The sequence below is a fragment of the Hemiscyllium ocellatum genome, chromosome 19 (assembly GCF_020745735.1).
Source record: "Hemiscyllium ocellatum isolate sHemOce1 chromosome 19, sHemOce1.pat.X.cur, whole genome shotgun sequence".
Lineage (NCBI taxonomy): Eukaryota > Metazoa > Chordata > Chondrichthyes > Orectolobiformes > Hemiscylliidae > Hemiscyllium > Hemiscyllium ocellatum.
Window position 1 is genome coordinate 69,813,588 of NC_083419.1, and position 25,517 is coordinate 69,839,104.

General features: G+C 46.4%; 1 protein-coding gene across 1 annotated transcript in view; it reads right to left on the reverse strand.

The window, feature by feature from the left end:
* Positions 1 to 3,373: 3,373 nt before the first annotated feature.
* LOC132824790 (transcription factor ETV6-like) overlaps positions 3,374 to 25,517 on the reverse strand; it is a 31,238-nt gene continuing 9,094 nt past the window's right edge. The window contains exons 4-8 of the mRNA XM_060839534.1: positions 23,185 to 23,316; positions 13,162 to 13,704; positions 11,968 to 12,110; positions 4,454 to 4,554; positions 3,374 to 4,034 (exon numbers count right to left, since the gene is read on the reverse strand). Of these exons, the coding sequence (XP_060695517.1) occupies positions 3,929 to 4,034; positions 4,454 to 4,554; positions 11,968 to 12,110; positions 13,162 to 13,704; positions 23,185 to 23,316 (1,025 nt within the window). The 3' untranslated portion in view covers positions 3,374 to 3,928. The remainder of the gene's footprint in view (positions 4,035 to 4,453; positions 4,555 to 11,967; positions 12,111 to 13,161; positions 13,705 to 23,184; positions 23,317 to 25,517) is intronic.

Consider the following 25,517-nt stretch of genomic DNA (forward strand, 5'->3'; position numbering starts at 1 on the left):
CTATTTTTTTATTTCTACTCTGGCGAGCACATGGCACTGGTAGTAATCCCGAGATCACTACCTTTGAGGTCCTCCTCTTTTAACATCTCTCCTAGCTCCATGAATTTTGCTTTCAGGACCTCATCTCATTTTTGACTTCTATCATTGGTGCCTATATGCACCAAGACAACTAGCTGTTTACCCTCCCCTTTCAGAATGGTCTGCAGCCGATCGGTGACATCCCTGACCCGAATACCTGGGAAGCAACGTACCATCCGGAAGTCTCGTTTTCGGCCACAGAAACTGCCTATCTACTCCCCTTACAAGAGAATGCCCTACGACTATGGCCCTCCAAGTCTTTTTCCCACCCTTCTGGACAGCAGTGCCCACCACGGTGCCATGATCCTGGCAACTGCTGCACTCCCCAGGTGAGCGATCCCCTCCAACAGTATCCAAAACGGTATATCTGTTTTAGAGGGAGATGACCGCAGGGGACACCTGCACTGCCTTCCTACTCTTTTCCTGTCTTTTGGTCACCTACTCACTGTCTCCCTCAGCAACTCTCACCTGCGGTGTGACCAGTTCACTAAACATGCTATCCATGACCTCCTCAGGATGCTCCACAGTGAGTCCATCCACAGCTCCAGAGCCGTTATACGGTCAAACAAGAGCTGCAGCTGGACACACTTCTTGCAAGTGTAAGAGTCAGGGACATCACCCACGTCCCTGAGCTCCCACATTAGGCAGGGGGCAGATGCCACGGGTCTGAGGTCCCCTGCCATTGTAAGCCTTAGCAACTAACTAAAACCAAACAACGCACTTAATATATGAAAGAAAAGAAAACGAAAAAACAAAAACCGTACCTTACAGAGTCCTTTTTCTTCTGGTTACAGGAGGATGGATGGATGGGAGGGAGATACTACACGTGCAGTATCTCAGGTTTAGCTGCTGCCCAAATTTATCCAAAGTCCTTACCTTCTCAGCACCCTCCTTGCCTCCAAGTCACCTCTGCTCAGTCTCCTGCTGCTCCCACTCTCAAATGTGTAGCGAAAAACTCAAAACTATTAGACAATCGTGACAATTCAGATATCATTTCACCACTGAATAATGTGACATAAGATGGTCCCCTTTCTGAATGCTCCTCCTTCATCAGGCTATGGTAATGTTGCATTTCCTCAGAGAGGATTTGAGAAGGTTTTTGACAGGTTTCCTCTGTCTTCCTCCACTTGCCATGATGGAGCTGGAAGTGGTGAGCTTGGTTTCTGCGCAAAAAGACAAGTTGTGAGCTAAGTTCATGTTTGCATCTACTTTAAAACATTTCCCGCTTGTTCCAGACAGGTGCTCATGCAGGTCAGCAGGGGCCATTTCCCATGACTTGGCCAGAGAATTCTAGGGAAACCTATTGAACTCAGTGTGGCATGATGCTATATAATCAGTGCACACTAACAGAGGACCTCAGTCTCGCTCACACTTCAGTGAACCTCATTACAAGCTGGACAGGTTACACCAGGACAGATGTCCCAGGCCTGTGGGGTTGGGGCAGGTTTGATCAAATTGGAAACAACAAATTCACAGAGTGCATTAGAGGTAGTTTCCCACAGCATACGTCATAAAGCCACACTGGTTGTCAGAGGAATTTCTTGAGAGACTGGGCGAGGAATCAGGCAATGATTTTCCCAGGACTGGAGAGTCAGGAGATTCCAACAATCTAAACTGATTTAATGGCCATCAATATCAGGTACCAGTCCTGGTGAATAAAAAAAAAAGAACATTTTAATGCAGAGATCATACATTGAAAATATATCAAATGTTGGACAGCATTTAGTTCTCAACCCTAAAACATACAAGAAAGTAAGGCGTTTTTCAATTCTTCTGGCTGCCATTCAGCCCCAGTTTCCTGATCAATGGTCCTGTGTGTGAGGAAGTGGGAGTACACAGACCTCCTGGCCCTGGCCAAGATGACCATGATCAGGTCAAAGCACTGGCTTTGGATGGGATCACATCTTACCCTCTCCCTGTGGCTACATCTGCTCTCAGGTATCTACAGGACGTCCACCAGCACAACAGGTCTTCATGAGCAATGGGATTGAGGTAGATTCTCAAACTCTGTGATGTTTTAAGTTTGATAAGTCTGCATTGAGCAAGTTTAATCCTTGGATTCGATGTGAGAGAGAAACTGGTAGCAGCTAACATTGACCATAAAGGAAAGCACATCAGAGTATGACGGAAACGCATTAGGGTATTGATAATTATTGTAGGCATTATATACATTGGGCTTTCAGATTAGTGTGAGGAATTACACCAGATGGAGAATTGGCTAACAAGGTGCATGGCAATGGCTCATGATATCCCACAACTTTGAGTTCAGAGGTCACCTCTGCTAACTGTGTACAGTGGGTGCCTTAAAGATCAGGCTAGATTCAGTAATGTTCCCATTTACAGACAGTACAACAAATGAAGACCACATTTCTCAGAGCAAAGGAAGCTCAAAGGAAAATGTGCAAGACCAAGGCAATAAAACCTGATGTGATAAACTTGCATTAAAAAAATCCTACTTTGAATTTGGATAAAGTTAAAAATCACACAATACCAGTCCTTCCTGGACTGGCTGCAGAAGTCAATTTAATCAATAACTTTCAAAACAGGGAGTTCCATCAATGCATAAACAGGTTATAATTATTGGGAGTGGGAGTCAAATTACATGCACAGTTATGAAGGGCCAAATGGCTTCCTCATGCTGTAAAATTCACAGATTCATGTTATTGTAGTGCAACCTCAAAATAAACTTTCAGCTGAAGAGATATTGAAACAGGAGGAGTTGTAACATTAAAGAATTGGTCAGTTATTGAAGAAACTTGAATTTGCAGTGTTTTGTGGGCAGCACAGTGGTTAGCACTGCTGCCTCACAGCGCTGGAGACCCGGGTTCAATTCCCAACTCAGGCAACAAACTGTGTGGAGTCTGCGTGGGTTTCCTCCGGGTGCTCCGGTTTCCAAAGATATGCGGGTCAGGTGAATTGGCCATGCTAAATTGCCCATAGTGTTAGGTAAGGGGTAAATGTAGGGGTATGGGTGGGTTGCGCTTCGGCGGGTCGGTGTGGACTTGTTGGGCCGAAGGGCCTGTTTCCACACTGTAAGTAATCTAATCTAAAAAAAACAGGTCTGGGAAACACAGCTGCCCGAGAGAGAAGCAGAAACACAAAGACAGCGCTGAGTCACCAAACCAAGCTCTTTCGCAATTGTAATCCCTGTGCAAAACCACCAATACACCGAGATGGTGATGACTACTTGCTAGAGGATGAAGCAGTTGTCTTTCATTAACAGAAAGCCTGTGATTTACCAAGCCAGCTGAGAGAGATCACTCAGGTTCGATAAGGTATATCCAATCATTCTCATTTTAATTCCAGATGTAGCATTGTTTAAAAAGAATCATTACAAAGTGTGTTTTCTAGTAGGAAACGTAGATCCTCAGTATGAGCTCAAAGAGAGACAGAGACTCAACTTGTGCAGTTTTTTAAAAAAACACTACAAATTCAAGTTTATGATCATGAAGGGTAAATAGTGCGATTGTCAGCAGGGCACTGAGTAGAGTGACACAGAGTAACATAGGTCCAGCTCCACACTGGCAACCTGCCATCGTTCCTGTTTTGAGGAAGTTGATGTGGTCACAAAGCCTGGCATTATTTCAAGGCCTGCAATGAGGTGGCAGCAACAGAGTAGGTTCCAGACTGATACTGTGCTTGCCCTCACTCTCTCCCAATTGTTTGTCCAGTAGAAGGCTGAGAGCGATCACATTGTGAAGCAGCAGATGGAGGGGAGATACAGTGATTCACTGGACAGCAGTTTGGGTCTCAGTCTGCAGCACCTTCTTACACACTGGCACTGCCAGCCTGACAGCTGCTACAGCCTGGCACATCCTCCACATCTGGTGATGTCCCATAATCAGAGCACTCAGCATTCCTCGTCCTGGTACAGAGGCTCCTCCATTTCCTGGCACTCGAGGTGTTCAAGGCGATCAGACCGACTGTTCACAATCTCATCCGGAGTTTTCATGAACCTGACAAATGGTAACGGGGAAAGCAGCATGGTTCAGGCAGGACGTAGCAGCCTCATGCACCCCCAAGTTGGCCCCTCACTGCAACCCACACACAACCCCCCCCAAGTCCCTATCTGCCCTTATTCCACAATCTCTCTGCCTCCTCCTGTAAGTCCCTCCCCTCTCCATGTCTGCCTCCTCCCCAGGACCCCAATCTGCATCTGCCCCGTTCCCCATGACTCCCAACTACCTGCCCCCCCAATACCCAAATCCCAGCCTCCCCATGCTCTGTGTACCCCACCCCCAGAACCCCTAACCTGTATATGCCTCCTCTTCCAAATCCCCATTCGCCCAAGCCCAGCAATACCCCACTGCACCTCTGAACACACCCACCCCAGTGACCCATCCCAGATTCCTGCTGCTACTCCACCCCTCATTACCTGAACAGGAGTCTCTGGCCAGGCTCCTTCTTAATGATGTTGAGTTTGTAGTAATGGCGGAGAGCTCGTGACATTTTCTCATACGTCATGTTTGTTCGGTTCTGTTGCAGAGAGGCTCAGATCAGTAACTGACACCAGTACCGTGTAAATGTGAAGCAGAAAACCCCACTGCAGTCCCTTGTTGCAGGGGAACCTTGAACACTCCATTTCCACTCAGGTGTTGGGTGTTCATTGCAGCCAATAGCTTAGGAATATCCCAGTGACCCTGTGATTTCGTCATCCTCACCATCCCCTTTAATGACAGTAATCCCCAGGCACTACATCCCATTCTTATCACTGATTTGGTGTGAAAATGTGATGTGGCCTACTTTGGTATAATGAATAGGAAAATCAGTTCAGCCCTTAATAAGCCAAGTCCACAAACACAGAGACCCAGGTGTCCTTATCGACAAAATCACAAAATATTAGCAGTCAGATACAGCAAGTATTTGGGAAGCAAATAGAATTTATTGCAAGATAGATGGAGTATTAAACAATAGGAGTCTTGCTACAGCTGAATGGAGCACTAGTGAGACCATGTGCTGTGCATTTCTTTAGCCTCCTTACCTGGGGAGAGACATGTTTTAGTGGAGGCAGTTCTGAGAAGGTTCATGAGGCTGATTCCTGGGGCAAAGGCAGATACGTTCTGAAGAAACATTGAGGACGTTTTAGCGATACTCACTGAAGTTTGTAAGAATGAGAGACAATCTTATTGAAATGTACAAGATCCTGAGAGAGCTTAATGGGGTGAATTGGAAATGATGTTTCCCCCTTGCAGAGGTCACATTTAAAAAATAAAGGGTCCAAAGAAGAAGAGAACTTGTTCTCTCAGTGGAATGTTAGTGTTTGAACTTCTCTTCCACAGTGACATAGGAGTTTGTTTTGTATTATCTCATCTACCTTCTCTGGCTTGAGAAGGAGACAGTGCCTTCAACATGGTTTCCCCCTCAACCCACCTCACCCGTCTTCTCACTCACTCAAACATTATCAGTGAGGCACCAGGCACTGCATTCTTCTGGTTGAGTCAAGAAATTAAACTGCAATGGCCAGTGATTTACTGCACAGAAAAGGGCCCACCAAGTCTGTGCCAGTTAAAAACCACCTAACTAATCTAATCCCGTTTTCCTGCACTTGCTCCATGCTATATGCTTTGGCATCACAAGTGCATATCAAAAACAAAGAGGTTTCTGCCTTGACCACCCTCATGGACAGTAGGCTCCAGACTCCACCACCCTCTGGGTGAAAGGTCTTTCCTTATAGCTCCCCAAAACCCTCTGCCCTTGATCTAAAGCTATATCTCTGGTCATTACAAAGGGAAACATTTCTTCCAGTCTACAACCCTCAGTTGTATACATCTCAATCACATCCCATAACAATCTGCTCTGCTCCAAGGAAAATAACCCCAGTTTATCCAAACTCTCTTCATAACTGAAACTCTCCAGCCCAAGCACTTCCTGGTAAATCTCCTCTGCACCTTCTCCAGTGCTGTCACATGCCTCTGAAAATGTGGATTCCAGTGGGTGGCACGGTGGCACAGTGGTTAGCACTGCTGCCTCACAGCGCCAGCCCGGGTTCAATTCCCGACTCAGGCGACTGACTGTGTGGAGTTTGCACGTTCTCCCTGTGTCTGCGTGGGTTTCCTCCGGGTGCTCCGGTTTCCTCCCACAGTCCAAAGATGTGCGGGTCAGGTGAATTGGCCATGCTAAATTGCCCATAGTGTTAGGTAAGGGGTAAATGTAGGGGTATGGGTGGGTTGCGCTTCGGCAGGTCAGTGTGGACTTGTTGGGCCGAAGGGCCAGTTTCCACACTAAGTAATCTAATCTAAACTGCACACAGCTGTGGCTTAACCAACATTTTATACAGTTCCAGCATAACCTCCCTGTTCATAATCTTTGAATCTCCAAGCCTTGATCTACCTTCTCCACTTGTCCTGATAGTTTAAAGGGACCAGTGCACACAAAAGGTCCCTCTGATCCTCAAGTGATTTCCAGGATTCTACCATTCATCATCTATTCCTTTGCCTTGTTGGTGCTAACCAAGTGCATCACCTCACATTTAACCCGATCGAATTCCATTCGCTACTGACTAGATGCCTTCTCGCTGTAGGCCGTGGGATGTATCAATGCTATCAAGAAGGGAGCACCAGAAAGTTTGAAGACCATTTTTCAAGCAGGGGAATTTGGAATGGACAATAAATGCTGGACTAGCCAATTGAATATTAAAGGGAGTGCAAAAATGAGACAAATGGAGACTCCTGTGTGCAAAGTCAACAGAAGGTTTGGATTTAGCTTTTCATTGTCACTCAAAAGGTGTTTGAGTGACAATGTCCTCATTAGCAATGGGAGCCTCGAGGAACTGCCTGGGTCTCAGAGTCGAATGAGCTTCCTCATCAAGTCACAACGCTTCAAACAACGTGACAAGGAACTGACTTCATTAGAACAGGCAAAGGACGCAATCCCAACCAGCAGAAAAACTCTGGGGGATGCCAGAAATCGGAATCTAAACAGAAAATGCTGGAGAAACTCAACACGTCTGCCATCATCTGGAGAGACACAAACAGAGTTAATGTTTCAAGTTGAGAGCCTCCCTCAGAACTGGAAAAAGTTGGGTATGTAAGAAAGCAAGTGAAAGAGGGAGCACGGAGAGCAATTAAATGGGAAGTTGTGCGCTGGAAGAGGTTAAATGACAGAAGGACAGAGCAGCATGGTGGTAAGCACTGCTGCCTCACAGCGAAAGGGAGCCCAGGTTCAATCCCACCCAGTGACTGTCTGCGTGGAGTTAGCACATTCTCTCTGCGTAAGTTTCCTCTGGGTGCTTCTAGTTTCTTCCACAGTCCAAAGGATGTGCAGGTCAGGTGGATTGGCCATGCTAAATTGATCTGGGATGTTCAGGCTAGGTGGGTTAGCCATGAGAAGTGCAGGGTTACAGGGATAGGATAGGGATTGGTGGGATGCTCTTCGGAAGGTCGATGTGCCGAATGGTCTGCTTTCACATTGTTGGGATTCTATGATCCTATGAGATTGAGTAAAGAAATAAAGAAATAAGTCTCAATGATGTGTGAATGGCAGAATAGCAGCTGCCCAAATACAAAGTGAAGAAATCAAGAGAAGGGGAGAGACTGAAAACAGATCGAATCAGCAAAAATAAACAGACAAAAAAAACCCAGCTGAGATTATATTTTGAAATTAATGAATATCGAGGCCCAAAGGCCATAGAGGGCACAGTCAAAGATGAAATGCTATTCTTCCATTCGAAGGCTGGGGGGTCAGATCAGAAACAAGGTGAAGGAAAATGACACTTGGGTTCATCCTGGTCACTGTCAGAGTGGATCATAGAACATTACAGCGCAGTACAGGCCCTTCAGCCCTCAATGTTGCACCGACCTGTCATGCCAATCTGAAGCCCATCTAACTTACACTATTCCATGTACATCCATATGCTTGTCCAATGACGACTTAAATGCACTTAAAGTTGGTGAATCTACTATCGTTGCAGGCAAAGCTTTCCATACCCTTACTACTCTGAGTAAAGAAACTACCTCTGACATCGGTCCTATATTGATCACCCCTCAATTTAAAGCTATGCCCCCTCGTGCTCACCGTCACCACACTTGGAAAAAGGCTCTCCATGTCCACCCTATCTAACCCTCTGATTATCTTAAAGGTCTCTATTAAGTCACCTCTCAACCTTCTTCTCTCTAACAAAAACAGCCTCAAGTCCCTCAGCCTTTCCTCGTAAGGCCTTGCCTCCATACCAGGCAACATCCGAGTAAATCTCCTCTGCACCCTTTCCAAAGCTTCCACATCTTTTTTATAACAGTGACCAGAACTGTACACAATACTCTAAGTGTGGCCGCATCAGAGTTTTGTACAGCTGTAGCATAACCTCATGGTTCCGGAACTCGATCCCTCTATTAATAAAAGCTAAAACACTGTATACCTTCTTAACAACCCTGTCAATCTGGGTGGCAACTTTCAAGGATCTGTGTACCTGGACACCAAGATCTCTCTGCTCATCCACACTACCGAGAATCTTACCATTAGCCCAGTACTTTGCATTCCGGTACTCCGAACAAAGTGAATCACCTGACACTTGTCCGCATTAAACTCCATTTGCCACCTCTCAGCCCAGCTCTGCAGCTTATCTATGTCTCTCTGTAACCTACAACATCCTTCGTCACTATCCACAACTCCACCGACCTTAGTGTCATCTGCAAATTTACCAATGCATCCTTCTACACCCTCATCCAGGTCGTTTTTAAAAATGACGAACAGCAATGGACCCAACACCAACCCTCGCAGTACACCACTGGTAACTGGACTCTAGGATGAACATTTCCCATCCCACCACTCTCTATCTTCTTTCAGCAAGCCAATGACTGATCCAAACTGCTATGTCTCCCACAATCCCATTCCTCCGTATTTTGTACAATAGCCTATTGTGGGGAACCTTATCGAACGCCTTGCTGAAATCCATATACACATCAACCGGTTTACTCTCATCTATCTACCTTCTCAAAGAACTCAAGGTGGTTTTGGGAGGCACGACCTACCCTTCACAAAACTGTGCTGACTATCCCTAATCAAATTATTCTTTTCTAGATGATTATACATCTTCTCTCTTATAACCTTTTCCAACACTTTACCAACAACTGAACTGGTCTATAATTAACAGGATTGTCTCTACTCCCCTTCTTGAACAGGGGAACCACATTTGCTATCCTCTAGTCTTCTGGCACTATTCCTATAGGCAATGGTGATTTAAAGATCAATGTCAAAGGCTCGGCAATCTCCTCCCTGGCTTCCCAGAGGATCCCAGGATAAATCCCAGCCGGCCTAAGGGGACTTATCTATTTTCACACTCTGCAGGATTTCTAATACCTCTTCCTTGCGAACCTCAGTCCCACCTAGTCTCGTAGCCTGGACCTCCGTATTCTCCTCGACAACACTGTCATTTTCTAGAGCGAATACTGTTGAAAAATATTCATTTAGTGCTTCCCCTATCTCCTCTGACTCCACACACAACTTCCCACTACTATCCTTGATTGACCCGAATCTTATTCTCGTCATTCTTTTATTCCTTAAATACCTATAGAAAGCCTTAGGTTTTGCCCTGATCCTATCCGCCAACAATTTCTCATGTCTCCTCCTGGCTCTTCAGAGCTCTCTCTTTAGGTCTTTCCTGGCTACCTTGCAACCCTCAAGCACCCTAACTGAGCCTTCACATCTCATCGTAACATAAGCCTTCTTCTTCCTCTTGACGACAGATTCCACTTCCTTCGTAAACCACAGCTCCCACGCTCTACAGCTTCCTCCCTGCCTGACAGGTACATACTTATCTAGGGCACACAGGAGTTTTTCCTCGAATAAGTTCCACATTTCTAATGTGCCCAACCCCTGCAGTTTCCTTTCCCATCCTATGCTTCCTAAATCTTGCCTAATCGCAGCGTAATTGCCTTCCCCCCCAGCTGTAACTCCTGCCCAGTGGTATACACCTATCCCTTTCTATCACTAAAGTAAACATAACAGAATTGTGATCACAATCACCAAAGTGCTCACCTACTTTGTCCAAGTCTAACACCTGGCCAGGCTCATTACCTAGTACCAAGTCTAATGTGGCTTCATAGTCTCACAGCCTGTGTTAAATCTCCCCAGTCTCTCAGCCTGTGCTAGATCTCCCTAATTAGAAGAGATCACAGTTCAGGCCTGTGTTAGATCCCCCAGTTAAAAGTAGATCTCAGTACTATCCACTTTAGACTCCCAATGTTCAGCAGACCACATCCCAGACTGAGAGAGAGTAGTGTAGAGTAGATCACAATCTCAGCCTGTGGTAGGTCTGCCCACAGTGTACAAGTGGATTGCAGTCCCAGACTGCGGCAGACCTCCCCAATGTAGACTGAGTCAATATAGACATCTTGGACAATGAATGCAGTCAACTCGATCACTGGAAGGAGGGGTTGGGATTTGGGTAGGAACAAGGGGAGATGGAGAGGCAAGTTCTATTTCTGTGCTGGCATGGGAAGGTGCCATGGACAATGAAGGGCCGGGGAGAGGGGGGAACCAGGCTGTTGCTGAAGGAATGACAAAGGCTGAAGCCTTAAGAAATGTGATGGGGACAGCAATGACAGAGGCACATGTACTGGATCCAGAGGCTGTTAGGCCAGAGGGCGAGAATGAGGGGAACATGCCAATAGCTCTGGGAGAAAAAGGAAGTGAATGAAAGGCAGCACACACAGTCAAGGGCCTTCTCAATCACGACAGGGCGGTCTTCATTTGAGGAGAAAGGAAAATCATCAGAATGGAGAATGGAATGGAGTCTTTACAGGAAGCAGAATGTGAGGAATGGTACTCCAGGGGCTCTGACAGTTTGGCATGGATACACTATCCCCAGAAATGGAAACAAAGATGTCAAGAAAGAATGAGCCCGAGATGAAGGTAAAGAAGAGAGAAGGATGGAAATTGGAGGCAAAGCTAGTGACATTTGCCATTTCTGAAAAAGTACGGAAAACAAGAACAGGGAGGATCTGTGATTAGGGGTGGAACTGGGAATGTTCTACATATCTCCCACTCCCCCTCTGCACCACCTCCAAAAGAACAGCAATGGTTAACCCCTGGCAGAAACGCCTGCAGTTTGAGAGAGAGACTTTACTCAGATTAGGAATGTGCATGTAGTGATGGAGAAGGTAAAAGGGAGGAGGGGGCAACTCCACAGAAAGGTTGGTCAGTGACTGCCTTGGAAGCAATCCTCGATGTTTTATGGTGGGAGAGGTCACAGGTAGTGTTGGAGAGCCGGTCTGTCAGTTCCCAGTCACAGCCCTTCAAGACCAGAGTCTCATGCAGGTGTATCTGCTCAAGGCCATCTCTAAGGCAAGGTCAATCTGTAATGGGAGACTCAAGGACACAAACTGGCAATTTGTGTACACACAGTGGTTAGGAAAAAATAATTATCCTCTATTGCTCCGGACTCACCAGGCCCCTTCGCAGAAACATCAACGGTCCGTAATCCCAAGTCTGCACACCCAGTTCCCTTGCTCTCATCTTGCTGATCCCACCCCCCCCCCCCCCCCCCCCCCCCCCCCCCCCCCCGCCCCCACCCCCAACCCAAACACTATTTTACAGCCTCATCTCCATGCACTCCTCTCCCCTGGTTCCCTGCAAGCCCCTCCCCCTTTACCCCCAAGCCATCCTCCTGCACCCACAGCCCAGGACTCCCGGTTTCTCCCCAATGTCTCCCTGTGCTCCCAAACTCCCGTCTCGCTGTGCCTGCCCTTGCCTCCCTGTCTTCCCATCAGATTGTTACAAACGTTGTTCAGTTTTATCCTGAAGCCTCCCTGAAGAGCCCAGTTGGTTTGATTCATGAACTGTTGGGGTATATTCAGGCTCAGGTTGTCATTGGGGGAGGCGGGTGGAGCTGATGACAGAAGGGCCCACTCCTCTCTGGATCTGTCCCAAAAGAGCACAAAGCAACGCCCTTACCTTGTGGTTACCCCACAACCGGGCCAGGCCATTCGGATCCACAATTCGGAAAACTTTGGACTCATGGTCCTCCCATCGGATGAAAGCTTCATACCTGCTGTCTGAAAGCAACTGGTAAACGTAGTCCCAGAGGAGCCGGCAGTCTAAGGGGACAGCCAGAGAAATATTACTGACCTGTAACATTTAACCAATCAGCTTCCAGAATCTCTCAGGGCATCACCTCCTGACTGAGCTGGGGCAGAGTGGTTAGCATATCCTGCTCAGAACTAGAACGGTATCTTCATATCCCCCAACTCAGACAGGATACCAAACTTAATCCCTTGCTCTCTCTTGTAGGTCTGTCCCCCAGACAGGCATAGGGTCTCTCAGACACCGTGGGGTGGGGTGCCCTAATGGGCGTCACAGACACAGGGGCGCCCCACTGTCCTGCCTGCTACTCAACACCTGATCACATCTGAGAGGGATAATCTTCACACTGTGGGATCTTGCTATGTGAAAAGCAGCAACCGAGTTTCCTACATTACACTGCAAGGAGGAGTAACAACACTGGAGAAAGGCAAAATTTGCCCTGCCATACCCTTCACAACAACATGGAGGAGGAGCAGGAAGAGACAGAACACAGAGGGAACATGGCCACTCTGCAGGAGGACAGTCTGATGGGATTCAGCTCCTTCTGTGTCACTGGCAGCAGAATAGCCTAAGATTTCACCGCAAGATCTGCAGAAAGACCCTCAGGGAGTTCCGGGAAACATTGTTTCTGCTGCCGGTATTTTGGGAAGGAATGAGAGGTGAACTCACTGCCCACCCTCCCAGCCCCACGTTTGGGGGCTGAATTCTCTGACTTTGGTTCGCAGTAGGATGGCAAGGTGAAAACCACCACTCTGTTGCCAGGGTTGAATTCTGGTGGGTAAAGCTCAGGAGTACCATCCCCCCCTTCTCCCTCCCTCCCTCTTTCCCTTCAGTATTCATCCAATTTTAATCATGAGGCTGGCTGTTTTTAAAAGTATTTATACTTTTTAGTGTTATAACCCTGTCCCTGCCTCTTTTTATAAAAGAAAAACTTCATTCATAGCTAGCCACGAATTTACAGCAGAACAAAGTACGTAATCTTTCTATCGACACAATGCTCAGGCAGATTCTTTTAAAATTTGAAATACCCTCAGCTGGTTAGAGTACAGCTGTGTGGCATCCTACCTGCAATTCTGCCCATGGGTGTGGTCACAGGCTCCTCTGAGGCTGATATGGGCACCATCACATGGTTACGGTATAACAGCTCTTCCCGGGATAGGTTCAGAGGCCGCTCCTTGTGAGAGTTCCGGTTGGCCATCCTCAAGGGGATATCTGTGGGCTGTCGGCTGGAGACCATTGCTGGGTTCATCATGGAGTTGGAGATTAACTGGATAACTCGGGAGGTGTCCATAGCAGGGGATTGATTTCTCCTGGGAGCTGGCAGCATGTTGTCATTGCCCGATGGGCAGTGGTTCTCATCCACAGGTGAGATGGACAGTCTTTGCTCGATGTCTGGCGAGGAGCTGTGCGTATTCTCTGCCTGTGAGCTGGGGCTCGGGTTCCTCTCACATGCTGGAGCAAGGCTCTGCGGGATTTCTAGCTCTGCTTCCGGGGAAGAGTGTCGCTGGGCACCAGCTGGAGACCGGACCAATCTCTGGAGTGGTGCCAGCGAAGGCAGATTCCGATGACTCGCCAGCTCTGAGGGCCGGGCATTTCTGTGCAGTAAGTCTGTGGCAGGAAAGAGATGGTCAACGTTGGCACGGGGCAAGAGGCATACCTGGTTATAGCCCAAAAAACCCAACCCAGCTCTGCCAACAATCCCTGGAGAGCATCACAACCCACAAGAGGAGAGAGGTTAGGCAAGGGTTTGGGATACTCAGGGAAAAGGGTAGGTGAGAGAATGAGGGAGGGGCTGATGAATGGGTAGGGCACAAGGGAGGGACCTAGAGGTGGTGATGGGTATGGATAACATTGGTGTAAGGACAAGAGGGTTGGTGGGTAAGGAGGGGCCGGTGAGGTGCAGATGGGAGGGGGCAGCAAGGGAATGGGGTGGTGAGGAGGTGTTGAAGGGAAGGAGGGGCAGCAGTGAGGGGGGTGGGGCTAGCAAGAGAGTAAAGGGGAGGGGGAAGAGAGCCTGGGTATACATAGAGGCGAGAGAGAGCGAGAGCGAGAGCGCGAGATGCAACAGAGAGAGGGCAGCAGAGAGTGCAAGCGCGCGCGCGGGGCGCCCGAGAGAGAGCGCGCGATGGGGTGGGGTCAGTGATGATATTTAAATATTAATAGAGCAATTTTCCCTTGCTTCAGTACGAAACAAGCCCAGGACTGAACAAAACTGCAGAGAGTTAATTGGGTGGGTAGTTTGACCTGATTCCCTCAGTTACAGTGATGGACTCAGCTCACTGGAATTTGATGAGATAAAAGTGAGGACTGCAGATGCTGGAAATCAGAGTCCAGACTGAGCTAGTGTTCAGAGATGCACAAAGTAATTTACACAAAGGAAGCAGCTGAAGACCACGAGGGCCTTTTCAAAAAGGTGTTGTCTGAAGAAGGAAGCAGAGACAGGCAGGTATGACAGCTTCACCTCAAAGGCAGTGACTCAGTGAGTTTCAGTTGGTTTCCCCTCCAAATTGGGGCAGCACTTGAACTGGAACTGGGGAGATATTAGCATTATATAAAATGTATCTAACAAACTATGTAACTCGCTCACAGAACTCCAGTATTATACATTTATTCATTCATTCATGGGATGTGGCTGTCACTGGTAGGCCTGTATTCATTCCCCATCTCTAAATGGCCTTGAAGGTGCTGGTTAATTGCCTTATGCTCGGAGTACGCCATTCAGCCCATCGAGCCTATTCTTCCATTCAACTGGAACATAACTGATCAGCTCCTCAATGCCACTTTCCCATAAAATCTCTAAATCCTTTTCACATCATTAATTTCCAGAAACCTGTCAATGTCTATTTGGAAGTTACTCAATGATCGAGTTTCCACAACTTTAGGATACAAAAATTGCATATTCCAAGGACTCCTCACTTTTTGAATAAAGAAAGTACTCTTCATCTTCATTTGAAATGGCCTATCCCTTACCCTCAGACTGCTCCCCCTGGTTTTCCCCCTTTTGAACCACTGCAGGCCACCTGCTATAGGTAGATGTGCTTAGGACGGTAATTCCAGGATTTTGACCCAGCAACGGTGAAGGAATGGCGATATATTTCCAAATCTGGATGGTGAGTAGCTTGGAGGAAAATTGGAGGTGTTCCCATGCATCTGCTACTCTTGCCCTTCTAGATGGAAGTGGTCATCGATTTGTAAGGTGCTGTCAAAGGATCTTTGGTGAATCTCTGTAGTACATCTTGTGGACAGTACACACTGCTGGTACTGAGTGTCAGTAATGGAGGGAGTTAATGCTTATGGGCGTAGTGCCAATCAAGTGAGCTGCTTCATCCTGGATGATATCACACTTCAGGAGAACTGTTGGAGTATTCCATCACATGCCTATGGTCAGGGTCAGGGATGTGACTGTAAGAGAGGTAAGCATCAGGGTTGAGAGGACAACAACAGAAAGCCGATGCAATATCCAGTAAGGTTCAACGATCTTGCAGGAGGGGAGTGCAGGGGAAAGATGAGCAAACTGATCACAGCACCATTGTGCGGGGGCAATTCAAGCTAAGAGAGCTGAAAGAAGTCTAGTGGAAGGGAATAATAAAAATTTGAGGTTCATTCCTGCAGAGTGCAGGCCCTGGAAGTTGTCCTGCCTGTCTGATTAAAGACAGCTCCTCCACACTGGAGGGGAATAGGCAGGGTCCAAGTGGGACACCAACACCATCGACAAGACTAGGAAAGAGGTTCTGTTGTGAGACTACTAGCAGTTTCAGGCTAAGTTAGAAAGTTGAACCATAGAGTAATAATCTCTGGATTACTACTAGAGGCACAAACAAACTAACATTGCATAAATAAGATCAGTAGTTTGGTATGGAGAAATGTGTTTTGATTAATAGAGAACTGGCACCAGTACTGGGGAAAGAGGAAGCTTTTCTCTCTGTCATACACTTACTCCTACCTTTACAAGTCATCTCATGCCAGAGTTTAATTTCTCTGTATAAATTCTACTCCTTCAGCATTCCTTGTGGGAATATGTCTAGTATATATCAGAATCCTCAATGCATATCCTTATCTCTGTATCCCTGACATTTTACCTCAGGGACAGGGAGATCAGGAAGAGGGCAATCAGGAAGTTACATGAAGGGATCCAGAGAATCTGACAAAATTGGCTCAGCCACTGGAAGCAGAGGATGATGTGTGATGGGAGTGAGACTGGGAATGGGATGGCAATGGCACAGCAGGAAGTCACATAGTCAGTCATGTCCCTGGTGACTCTCAAGCACCTCATCTCCCTCCCTCATGTTTCCATAATCCAACAGTATCTTTTCTCTGCACATAATCATCGTGATTGACCCTGCCTCCAGCTCTCACTCAGCAGCACCTTCCTGGCACTAAGTACTCACAGAGAGAACGCTTATCCCTACGTTCATCTTTAAATCAGTGCTCTCGGGTTCTCAATCCTGTCATTCCAATTTAATCTGACCAAACCCTGGTGCTTTTGATTGCCTCTAAAACAAACAGCAAGTTTGTTTCCTATTGGTGCCACAGGCCTTAGTACAAAGTCCCTTGCCAGTTCAGAGTTTATATCAGTGACTGGGACTTGAATGTAGGGGGAGCGTTGAGGTTGTTTCAAGTGATACAAATGAGGGAGAAAGCTGTCAGAGGGACAGAACAGCAGCAACATGGAGTCCAAGCTGGAAGAGAGAGTGAGGAAATGCATTTGGGGGAAGGGTAACAAGGCAAGGAAATGGGGAATAAATAGGAGGGTACTGGGAGGTACAGGGGAACAAGTGTGATTTTGGATTTCATGTTGTCAAAGCCCTGAAGGTGGATGGGCAACTGAATAAAGTGGTTAAGCAAGCAGCTGGGCTAATTGTCTTGATTAATCAATACAGTGTATAAAAGGATGGGGAAGTTGTGCTAGATCACAGTCAGAGCACAACTAGAAAAATGCACACTGTGCTGGTCCCACTCGAGAAGAAAAATGTGATTGCATTAAAAAGAGGTCTTTTACAAGGATGCTCGGGAAACTGGAGAATTTAGGAAGGATGGAAGATTGCATAAGCTCAGGCAGTTTTCCTCAGATCAGAGAAGGATGAAGAGAGATTTAGTTGAAGTGAAATAAATTATGAGAAATACAAACAGAGCGGATTGGAAGAATCTATCCTCGCCCAAAGGACCCATAATCAGGGGGCAAGATGTCAAGGTTCAAAGGGGTTCAAGGCTTTCAGCCCAGACAGTAACAAGGATGGAACTCACTGAATTCGAGGCAGACACCCTCATTACTTCGAGGAAGTGCTTCAGGATTTATAGTTTTGTAAGTCAGGTGCTGATCCAAACCTATAAACTAGAGGCTGGAAAATACAATTAGGTGGAATTGTTTGTTGTCAGATAGCATGGAGCTAAATGGCCTCCTCCCATACTCCACACAGAATAAGGAATTTAAATTAACAAGTAGTTAAGAGGAGTAGCTCAGGGCCACTTAAAATCTAACAGTAGGATTGTGGCCCATAACACAGAAATATGGAAGGTAGGTGCAGGAATAGGCCATTTAACCTCCAGTTTCGCTTTCTCTCCATTCCCCTTGATCCCTTTAGCCACAAAGTCTAGTTCAGCTCCCTCTTGAATATATCTAACAAACCAACCCCAACAGCTTCCTGTGTTCACAAGTTCACAACTGAGTGAAGAAATTCTTCCTCATCTCAGTCCTAAATGGCTTACCCAAAGCACAAAGAAAATTACAGCACAGGAACAGGCCCTTCGGCCCTCCAAGCCTACACCAATCCAGATCCTCCATCTAAATCTGTCGCCTATTTTCTAAGGATCTGTATCCTTTAGAGGCGGCACGGTGGCACAGTGGTTAGCACTGCTGCCTCACAGCGCCAGGGACCTGGGTTCAATTCCCACCTCAGGCGACTGACTGTGTGGAGTTTGCACGTTCTCCCCGTGTCTGCGTGGGTTTCCTCCGGGTGCTCCGGTTTCCTCCCACAGTCCAAAGATGTGCGGGTCAGGTGAATTGGCCATGCTAAATTGCCCATAGTGTTAGGTAAGGGGTATATGTAGGGGTAGGGGTATGGGTGGGTTGCGCTTCGGCGGGTCGGTGTGGACTTGTTGGGCCGAAGGGCCTGTTTCCACACTGTAAGTAGTCTAAAAAAAAAATCCCTCTGCTCCCTGCCCGTTCACAAATCTGTCTAGATACATCTTAAATCACACTATTATTCTCACCCCTACCACCTCCTCTGGCAATGCAATCCAGGCACCCACCACCCTCTGCGTGAAGAACTTTCCACACATATCTCCCTGAAACTTTTCCCCTCTCACCTTGAACCTGTGACCCCCTAGTAATGGAGTCCCCCATTCTGGGAGAAAGCTTCTTGCTATCCACCCTGTCTATACCTCTCATGATTTTGTAGACCTCAATCAGTTCCCCCCTCAACCTCCGTCGTTCTAATGAAAATAATCCTGATCTATTCAACCTCTCTTCACAGGTAGCGCCCTCCATACCTGGCAACATCCTGGTGAACCTCCTCTGCACCCTCTCCAAGCATCCATATCCTTTTGATAGTGTGGCAACCAGTATATGCAGTATTTCAAATACAGCTGAACCAAAGTCCTATACAAGTACATGACCTGCCAATTCTTGTACTCAATACCCCATCTGATGAAGGAAAGCAAGCTGTATGCCTTCTTGATCAATCCATTGTACCCTGAAGGTGACAACGCAGGTCAATGGACCTGAACACACAGATCTCCCTCATCAATTTTCCCCAAGCTTTTCCATTTACCATAAAGTTTGCTCTGGAATTGGATCTTATGAAAGGCATCAAATCGCATTTGCCCAGATTGAACCCCATCTGCCACAGATCTGCCCAAACTCTCCAATCTATCTATATTCTGCTGCATTCTCTGACAGTCCCCTTCACTAGCTGCTACTGCACCAATCTTAGTACCATCTGCAAACTTGCTAATCAGACCACTTCTAGCTTCCTCCAGATCATTTATGTACATCACAAACAGCACGGATCTACGTGGAACACCACTGGTCACCCGGTCTCCATTTTGAGAAGCCCCTTACTCTTAGGCTGCCTAGCCTAGTTCTGGAACTCTCCAACATCAGGAACATTCTTTCCACATCTATCCTGTCCAGTCACTTTAGGATTTTCTCTGAGACCCCCTCCCCTCGGTCTTTAAATTCCGGTGAGTGCAAGCCCAATTGGTACAGCCCAAGCCCCATCAGAAAATGGTGGACATGGTGAACTCTATACAGTACAGAAAGAATGTGGCATGTTAAACTGAGACAAGAACTCACCGAATTTGACTGAAACAAAGTTACAGTAAAGGGAGGAATAAACAGCAAGAATCTGATAAATCCCATGGTTGAAATGAAGTGGGGGGGAAACATTCTAGATGCGCTATTTTGCCAAAGTCAAGAACCATTCCTGTAGTCTGAGAAATGAAAGGTTATCGTGTAATTTTTATTATTTGGAACGTGGATTTAAAAGTGGAGGAAAATTTGATTTCAGTTTTCAGTTGTGTGAAAGTGACTTTTTTGTTTAAAGAAAAGATCAGAAAGTCATTTGGAACAATGAACCAAAGTCAGTCATTTCTTAAAGAAAAAAAGGGCATCTTAAGTTACCTGGGGAGTTACTTCCTGAATATTTACAAAGTTGAGTTTTATGATGTGCAGACACATGGTCAAAGCCACTAGCCGGTTGTATTCAGCAGAAAAGACAACAAATCAGCATCAGTATGGAGAATCTAGTTTGTAAAAATCTTTAGGCAACAGAGTTGGAAAGAAATCTTCAGGCTGTCAGAGTTGGAAAGGTGTCTCAGCAGTAAAAAGGACTTCTCCTTCAGAAAGAGTTTGAGAGTAAATCTGTATTGCAGAGTATTTGGGGTGGACAGAGAAAACGGACCTGGTAAATGTGCAGAAACTTAATTGAGCAAGAAGTTATAAAAATGAAAGTACTCTCCTGGAGTTGAATGTCTTCAAATGATATTGTTGGAAAACACTTCCTTTTGGATGTTTACGTTAAGTTGTTATACACATGAGAAGCATATTTTTTAATTAATGTTCTTTAATTTAAAAATATATTGGCAGCCTCATTTGACTATTTTCAGTGACAGACCATCATGTTAACCAGATTACCACCATGCCATGTGGGCGGCACGGTGACACAGTGGTTAGCACTGCTGTCTCACAGCACCTGAGACCCAGGTTCAATTCCCGACTCAGGCGACTGACTGTGTGGAGTTTGCACGTTCTTCCCGTGTCTGCGTGGGTTTCCTCCGGGTGCTCCGGTTTCCTCCCACAGTCCAAGGGTGTGCGGGCCAGGTGAATTGACCATTCTAAATTGCCCCTAGTGTTAGGTAAGGGGTAAATGTAGGGGTATGGGTGGGTTGCTCTTCGGCGGGTCGGTGTGGACTTGTTGGGCTGAAGGGCCTGTTTCCACACTGTAAGTAATCTAATCTAATTACAAAAATTAACTTTATAAATGATAGAGAATCTGAGATCTAATCTGTCCAATGTTACCATCAGTTGGATCATGACAATTAATAGTGTGTTGATACAGGCTATTCAGCCAATTCAGTCTGTACTGACCCATTGAATATTCCCATAAGTCCATACTTACCATAGTTAACCCACCTAGCCTACACATCCCTGAACACCACAGAGCAACTTCACATGGCCAATCCACCTAACCCATCTTTGGACAATTGCCCGTCACTTCACCAATATCAGCAATGTGACAGACGAAAACCAGGATTGTCAGCCTCTGACACTGCCCATCAGAAAAGATGTTATTTGACAGAGCAACTCGAAAATGTTCAGCAGGCCAGAGAGAACCAGCATGGAGGAAAGCAGGTTGTGCCTGACAAATACAACAGAATTTTTCAAAGGACTGGCTAATGGGAACAAGAGAATATCCATGGACTATTTATCAATGTTCAGATTTGTAGAAGGTATTTGACAAAATCCCTCCATAGAACATGTTAAAGATGCAGTTTATAAATTAATGAACTTGTTAAGAAACTAGCTTCACAGCAGAGTGCAGAGTAAAGCTGATAGTCAGCTATTCTAACCAGTTAGTGGTGCACCTCAAGGACCTGTGCTGGGGTCTCAATTATTCACTGCCTTTCCTAACAACTTAAATGGGATGGGAAGCTGGATTTTTATATTTGGTGATGAGACGTTGTAAAGGGTGGAAAAGATAGCGTCAAATGACAAAGATATCACGCGTATGAACACAACTGTGGCAAACAGATTTTAACGCAGGCACATGTGTGATCACTCACTGGGCTAAAACAGAACAGGGCACTTTTGAAATGATAGCTAGAAACAAGGGCACCTTCAAAAAACACTTGGAGCTTCAGGTAAAATTAAAACATCACAAACCAACACTGAAACAAATCAAAAAGGTTAGTGGTTGCTGGTCTTTATAGCTAGGCAACAAGAATGCAGGCATGCTTTATTAATTCAATATTCTGGGAGCAAGTCTAAACCTCTCAGGAAGACGTGCAGCACAGAATTATTGTAATCATAATTGGAACTCAAAGTTTAAATTACAAAAAGAGTAATCACACACTGGGCTTCTACTAAAAATATCACTGAAACCTGTCAAATTCTAACAGGACTAGACAGAATAAATGCCGGCTGTTCCCAATGACCATAGAATCCAGAACCAAGGGTCACTCTCCAACAGGAATAGGATAGACCACTTAGGACAGTGATGAGAAATTTCTACAGCCCACAGTGTGGTGAGCTTGTGGAATTTCCTGCTACAGAAAGTGATTGAGACCAAATTATTCAATATTTTCAAGGTGTTACAGTTGATACAGTTCTTAGGGCTAAAGGGACAAAGCAGGAATAGAGAACAGAGTTGGATAATTAACTGTGATCATATTGAATGGCAGAGCAGGCTCCAGTGTAGAATCAACTAGGTAAAAACAATGACTGCAGATGCTGGAAACCAGATTCTGGATCAGTGGTGCTGGAAGAGCACAGCAGTTCAGGCAGCATCCAACGAGCAGCGAAATCGACGTTTCGGGCAAAAGCCCTTCATCAAGAATAAAGGCAGAGAGCCTGAAGCATGGAGAGATACGCTAGAGGAGGGTGGGGGTGGGGAGAAAGTAGCACAGAGTACAATGGGTGAGTGGGGGAGGAGATGAAGGTGATAGGTCAGGGAGGAGAGGGTGGAGTGGATAGGTGGAAAAGATGATAAGCAGGTCGGACAAGTCCGGACAAGTCATGGGGAGAGTGCTGAGCTGGAAGTTTGAAACTAGGATGAGGTGGGGGAAGGGGAAATGAGGAAGCTGTTGAAGTCCACATTGATGCCCTGGGGTTGAAGTGTTCCAAGGCGGAAGATGAGGCGTTCTTCCTCCAGGCGTCTGGTGGTGAGGGAGCGGCGGTGAAGGAGGCCCAGGACCTCCATGTCCTCGGCAGAGTGGGAGGGGGAGTTGAAATGTTGGGCCACGGGGCGGTGTGGTTGATTGGTTCGGGTGTCTCGGAGATGTTCCCTAAAGCACTCCGCTAGGAGGTGCCCAGTCTCCCCACTGTAGAGGAGACTGCATCGGGAGCAACGGATACAATAAATGATATTAGTGGACGTGCAGGTAAAACTTTGATGGATGTGGAAGACTCCTTTAGGGCCTTGGATAGAGGTGAGGGAGGTGGTATGGGCACAGGTTTGGCCTCCTCATGTTGATCTATTCACTTCTTTGCAGTTGTTTCCTCTTTTATCCTTCCTTGCTTCTGCCTCACCGGCTCCCTGCATTAGTCACTCACCCTCAAACACAATTGTCTCAGTTCATTCACATTCTCCCCAGGCTGGGCCAACGAACCATTCCCTCTCTCTTGCTTGCCCCACCGAGTGAGGGTCCCTGAGAATCTATCCTGGAGATAATAACTGAGCTCCTATGCTGTAAATCCATTTCTTCCCAATTCCTGGTTCGTATGTGATTGTTGACAGCTCCCCTGTCGCTGGGAGAATAAAGTTAAGAGTGAGGCTGGGCCCTGTTCAAAATGGTTGTCAGACTCCAATCAGCCAGCTAGGGCTAGCCATTCAGCCTGAACCTGAGTGACTGGAGGCAGCTAGCACTCACCTTCCAGGGGATTGTGCACTATGATGTCAGCTGGGTTGTGTGTAGTACTGGCCGGCTGCAGGAACGGGGGGTACCAGACCGGGGACTCCCTCTGCTTCAGAATGTGGTGCAGTAGCTCGTAGAGGACATCTCCTGAGAAGGCAGCAAGAAAGCAACAAAAACAACCTGAATTTAATTTGTAGCCTTAAAATAGCATCATCAGGATGCTTCACGAGAACATCATAAAATAAGACACAGAGCCATTTGGTATTACAGCAGAGAAGAGGGAGAGGACACCATATGGTAAGTGATTTGGGAAACCAAGGAGGAGTTGGACCGGATGGGAGGGGAGAGAAGGCGAGAGACAGAGTCCAGCAACCCTTGCCCACATCAAGCAAGTCCCTGCTGAATTCTGGATTTAGCTGCAAATGTGTTGCTGGTCAAAGCACAGCAGGCCAGGCAGCATCTCAGGAATAGAGAATTCGACGTTTCGAGCATAAGCCCTTCATCAGGAATAAGATTCCTGATGAAGGGCTTATGCTCGAAACGTCGAATTCTCTATTCCTGAGATGCTGCCTGGCCTGCTGTGCTTTGACCAGCAACACATTTGCAGCTGTGATCTCCAGCATCTGCAGACCTCATTTTTTACTCGAATTCTGGATTTAGCCTAAGTAGGGAGTGGCCAATGGAGATACTGAATGCACTGGTTTTCATGTGCCAAAACTTCCTAAATCCTGGAAAGGTCCCAGCAACTTGGAAGTTTTCTCATGTGACACCAATATTCCAAGAAAAGAGAGAGACAGAGGGCAGGAAACTACAGTCCACCTCTGTCAGAGGGAAAACACTACAATCCATTCTTCATGAGGTAATAACAGAACATCTCAAAAATTATAACAACGTTCAAACATTATACTGGAGTCAACATGTTTGGGATAAAGGGAAATCATGCTTGACTGATTTAAGAATCCTTTCAGGACATAAGCAGCAAGGAGAAAGTTGAATGTGATGAATTTGGCTTTGGACAAGATGACTGCACCTTAAGAGAGCTCAGAATGTACAAGACAAACGTCAACACAAGTAATCTTTGGCTCACAGCAAACTGACAATACAGCTAATTCTCCTATAACACATGCTTATTAAGTGCAATTTGTCTGTAATGCGATTTGTGAATTGCCAACTTCTTTTTAATTAAGCGAACTCTTGTTCACTGTGACAATTCTCATCCTGACACTTGGTGTGAGAGAGTGCACAGAAGACTGGACTCAGCCTCAGTATCACATGATCAGTCAGTGTGTGCACTTTCTCGTGAAGAGCTTTGTGAAATGTTTGTGTTATTTGACTTGGAAAAGCATCGTTAAAATGTATCTACAGCCAGCGAACAAGAAGCAGGGAGCAATATGTTAATTTAGGAACTTAAAAAGTTGAGATTAGAGTGATATTTCACTGGAATTGACTAATAGTAAAAGGACAGTGTTCAGGAGCGGTTTGAAACTTGGCTTTGTTGTTTGTGTTCGAAGTTTTTTTTCTATCTTTTTATTTAAAAAATATGTTTCGATGTTAAAGAATATCTGTAGACTCCTGTGGATCTGTTTCAGTGACTAATCACTATGGTAACCAACTGCAAAGTAGAGGGGCTTGAACTTGGTCAGTCAGCTGCTCAGGGTGGTCAGAGCCAGGGAGTTCTGCAGGAGAGAAAGATAGGGGTCACACTGTTACTTCTGGTGCAAGTGTGGAGTTGCCCTGAGAGGGGTGATTAGGGTGTGCAGAAGACATTCAGGGTTATTCAGGTTCAGATGTTAGCGAGGATGAATGTGAGTGGGGAAGATGTTGGGTACAGCAGAGATAGAGTGAGTGTGAGGTATCAATGAGAAGATGATGGCACTTTCACAGGCAGAGTGGAGAAGGTCATTGATCTTCTTCCTACATTCTGTGCATTGCTTCAGATGGTTGAGATTGCACTGGCCTGGATGGTAACCCTGTTCCAGATTGGTGTGGTTCCAGTACAATGGCGTCCTCTGTTGGCCTGGGAGAATAGGACATCCGCATTTGGATGGGTATATGAATAGGAAGGGTTTGGAGGGATATGGGCCGGGTGCTGGCAGGTGGAACTAGATTGGGTTGGGATATCTGGCCAGCATGGACGGGTTGGACCGAAGGGTCTGTTTCCAAGCTGTACATCTCTATGACTATGACTCTATCCTGCCTCTGCCTCACCCCATCCCAATCAGCAGCATCTCCATGTCACTGCTCACAAAGGCAGGTACCAATTTTCCATTGTCTGCCACGTCCAGGGCCAACATTAGGAACCATGCAGGGCACCTCCAGACTGACTGACTGGGTGCACAATATAATTT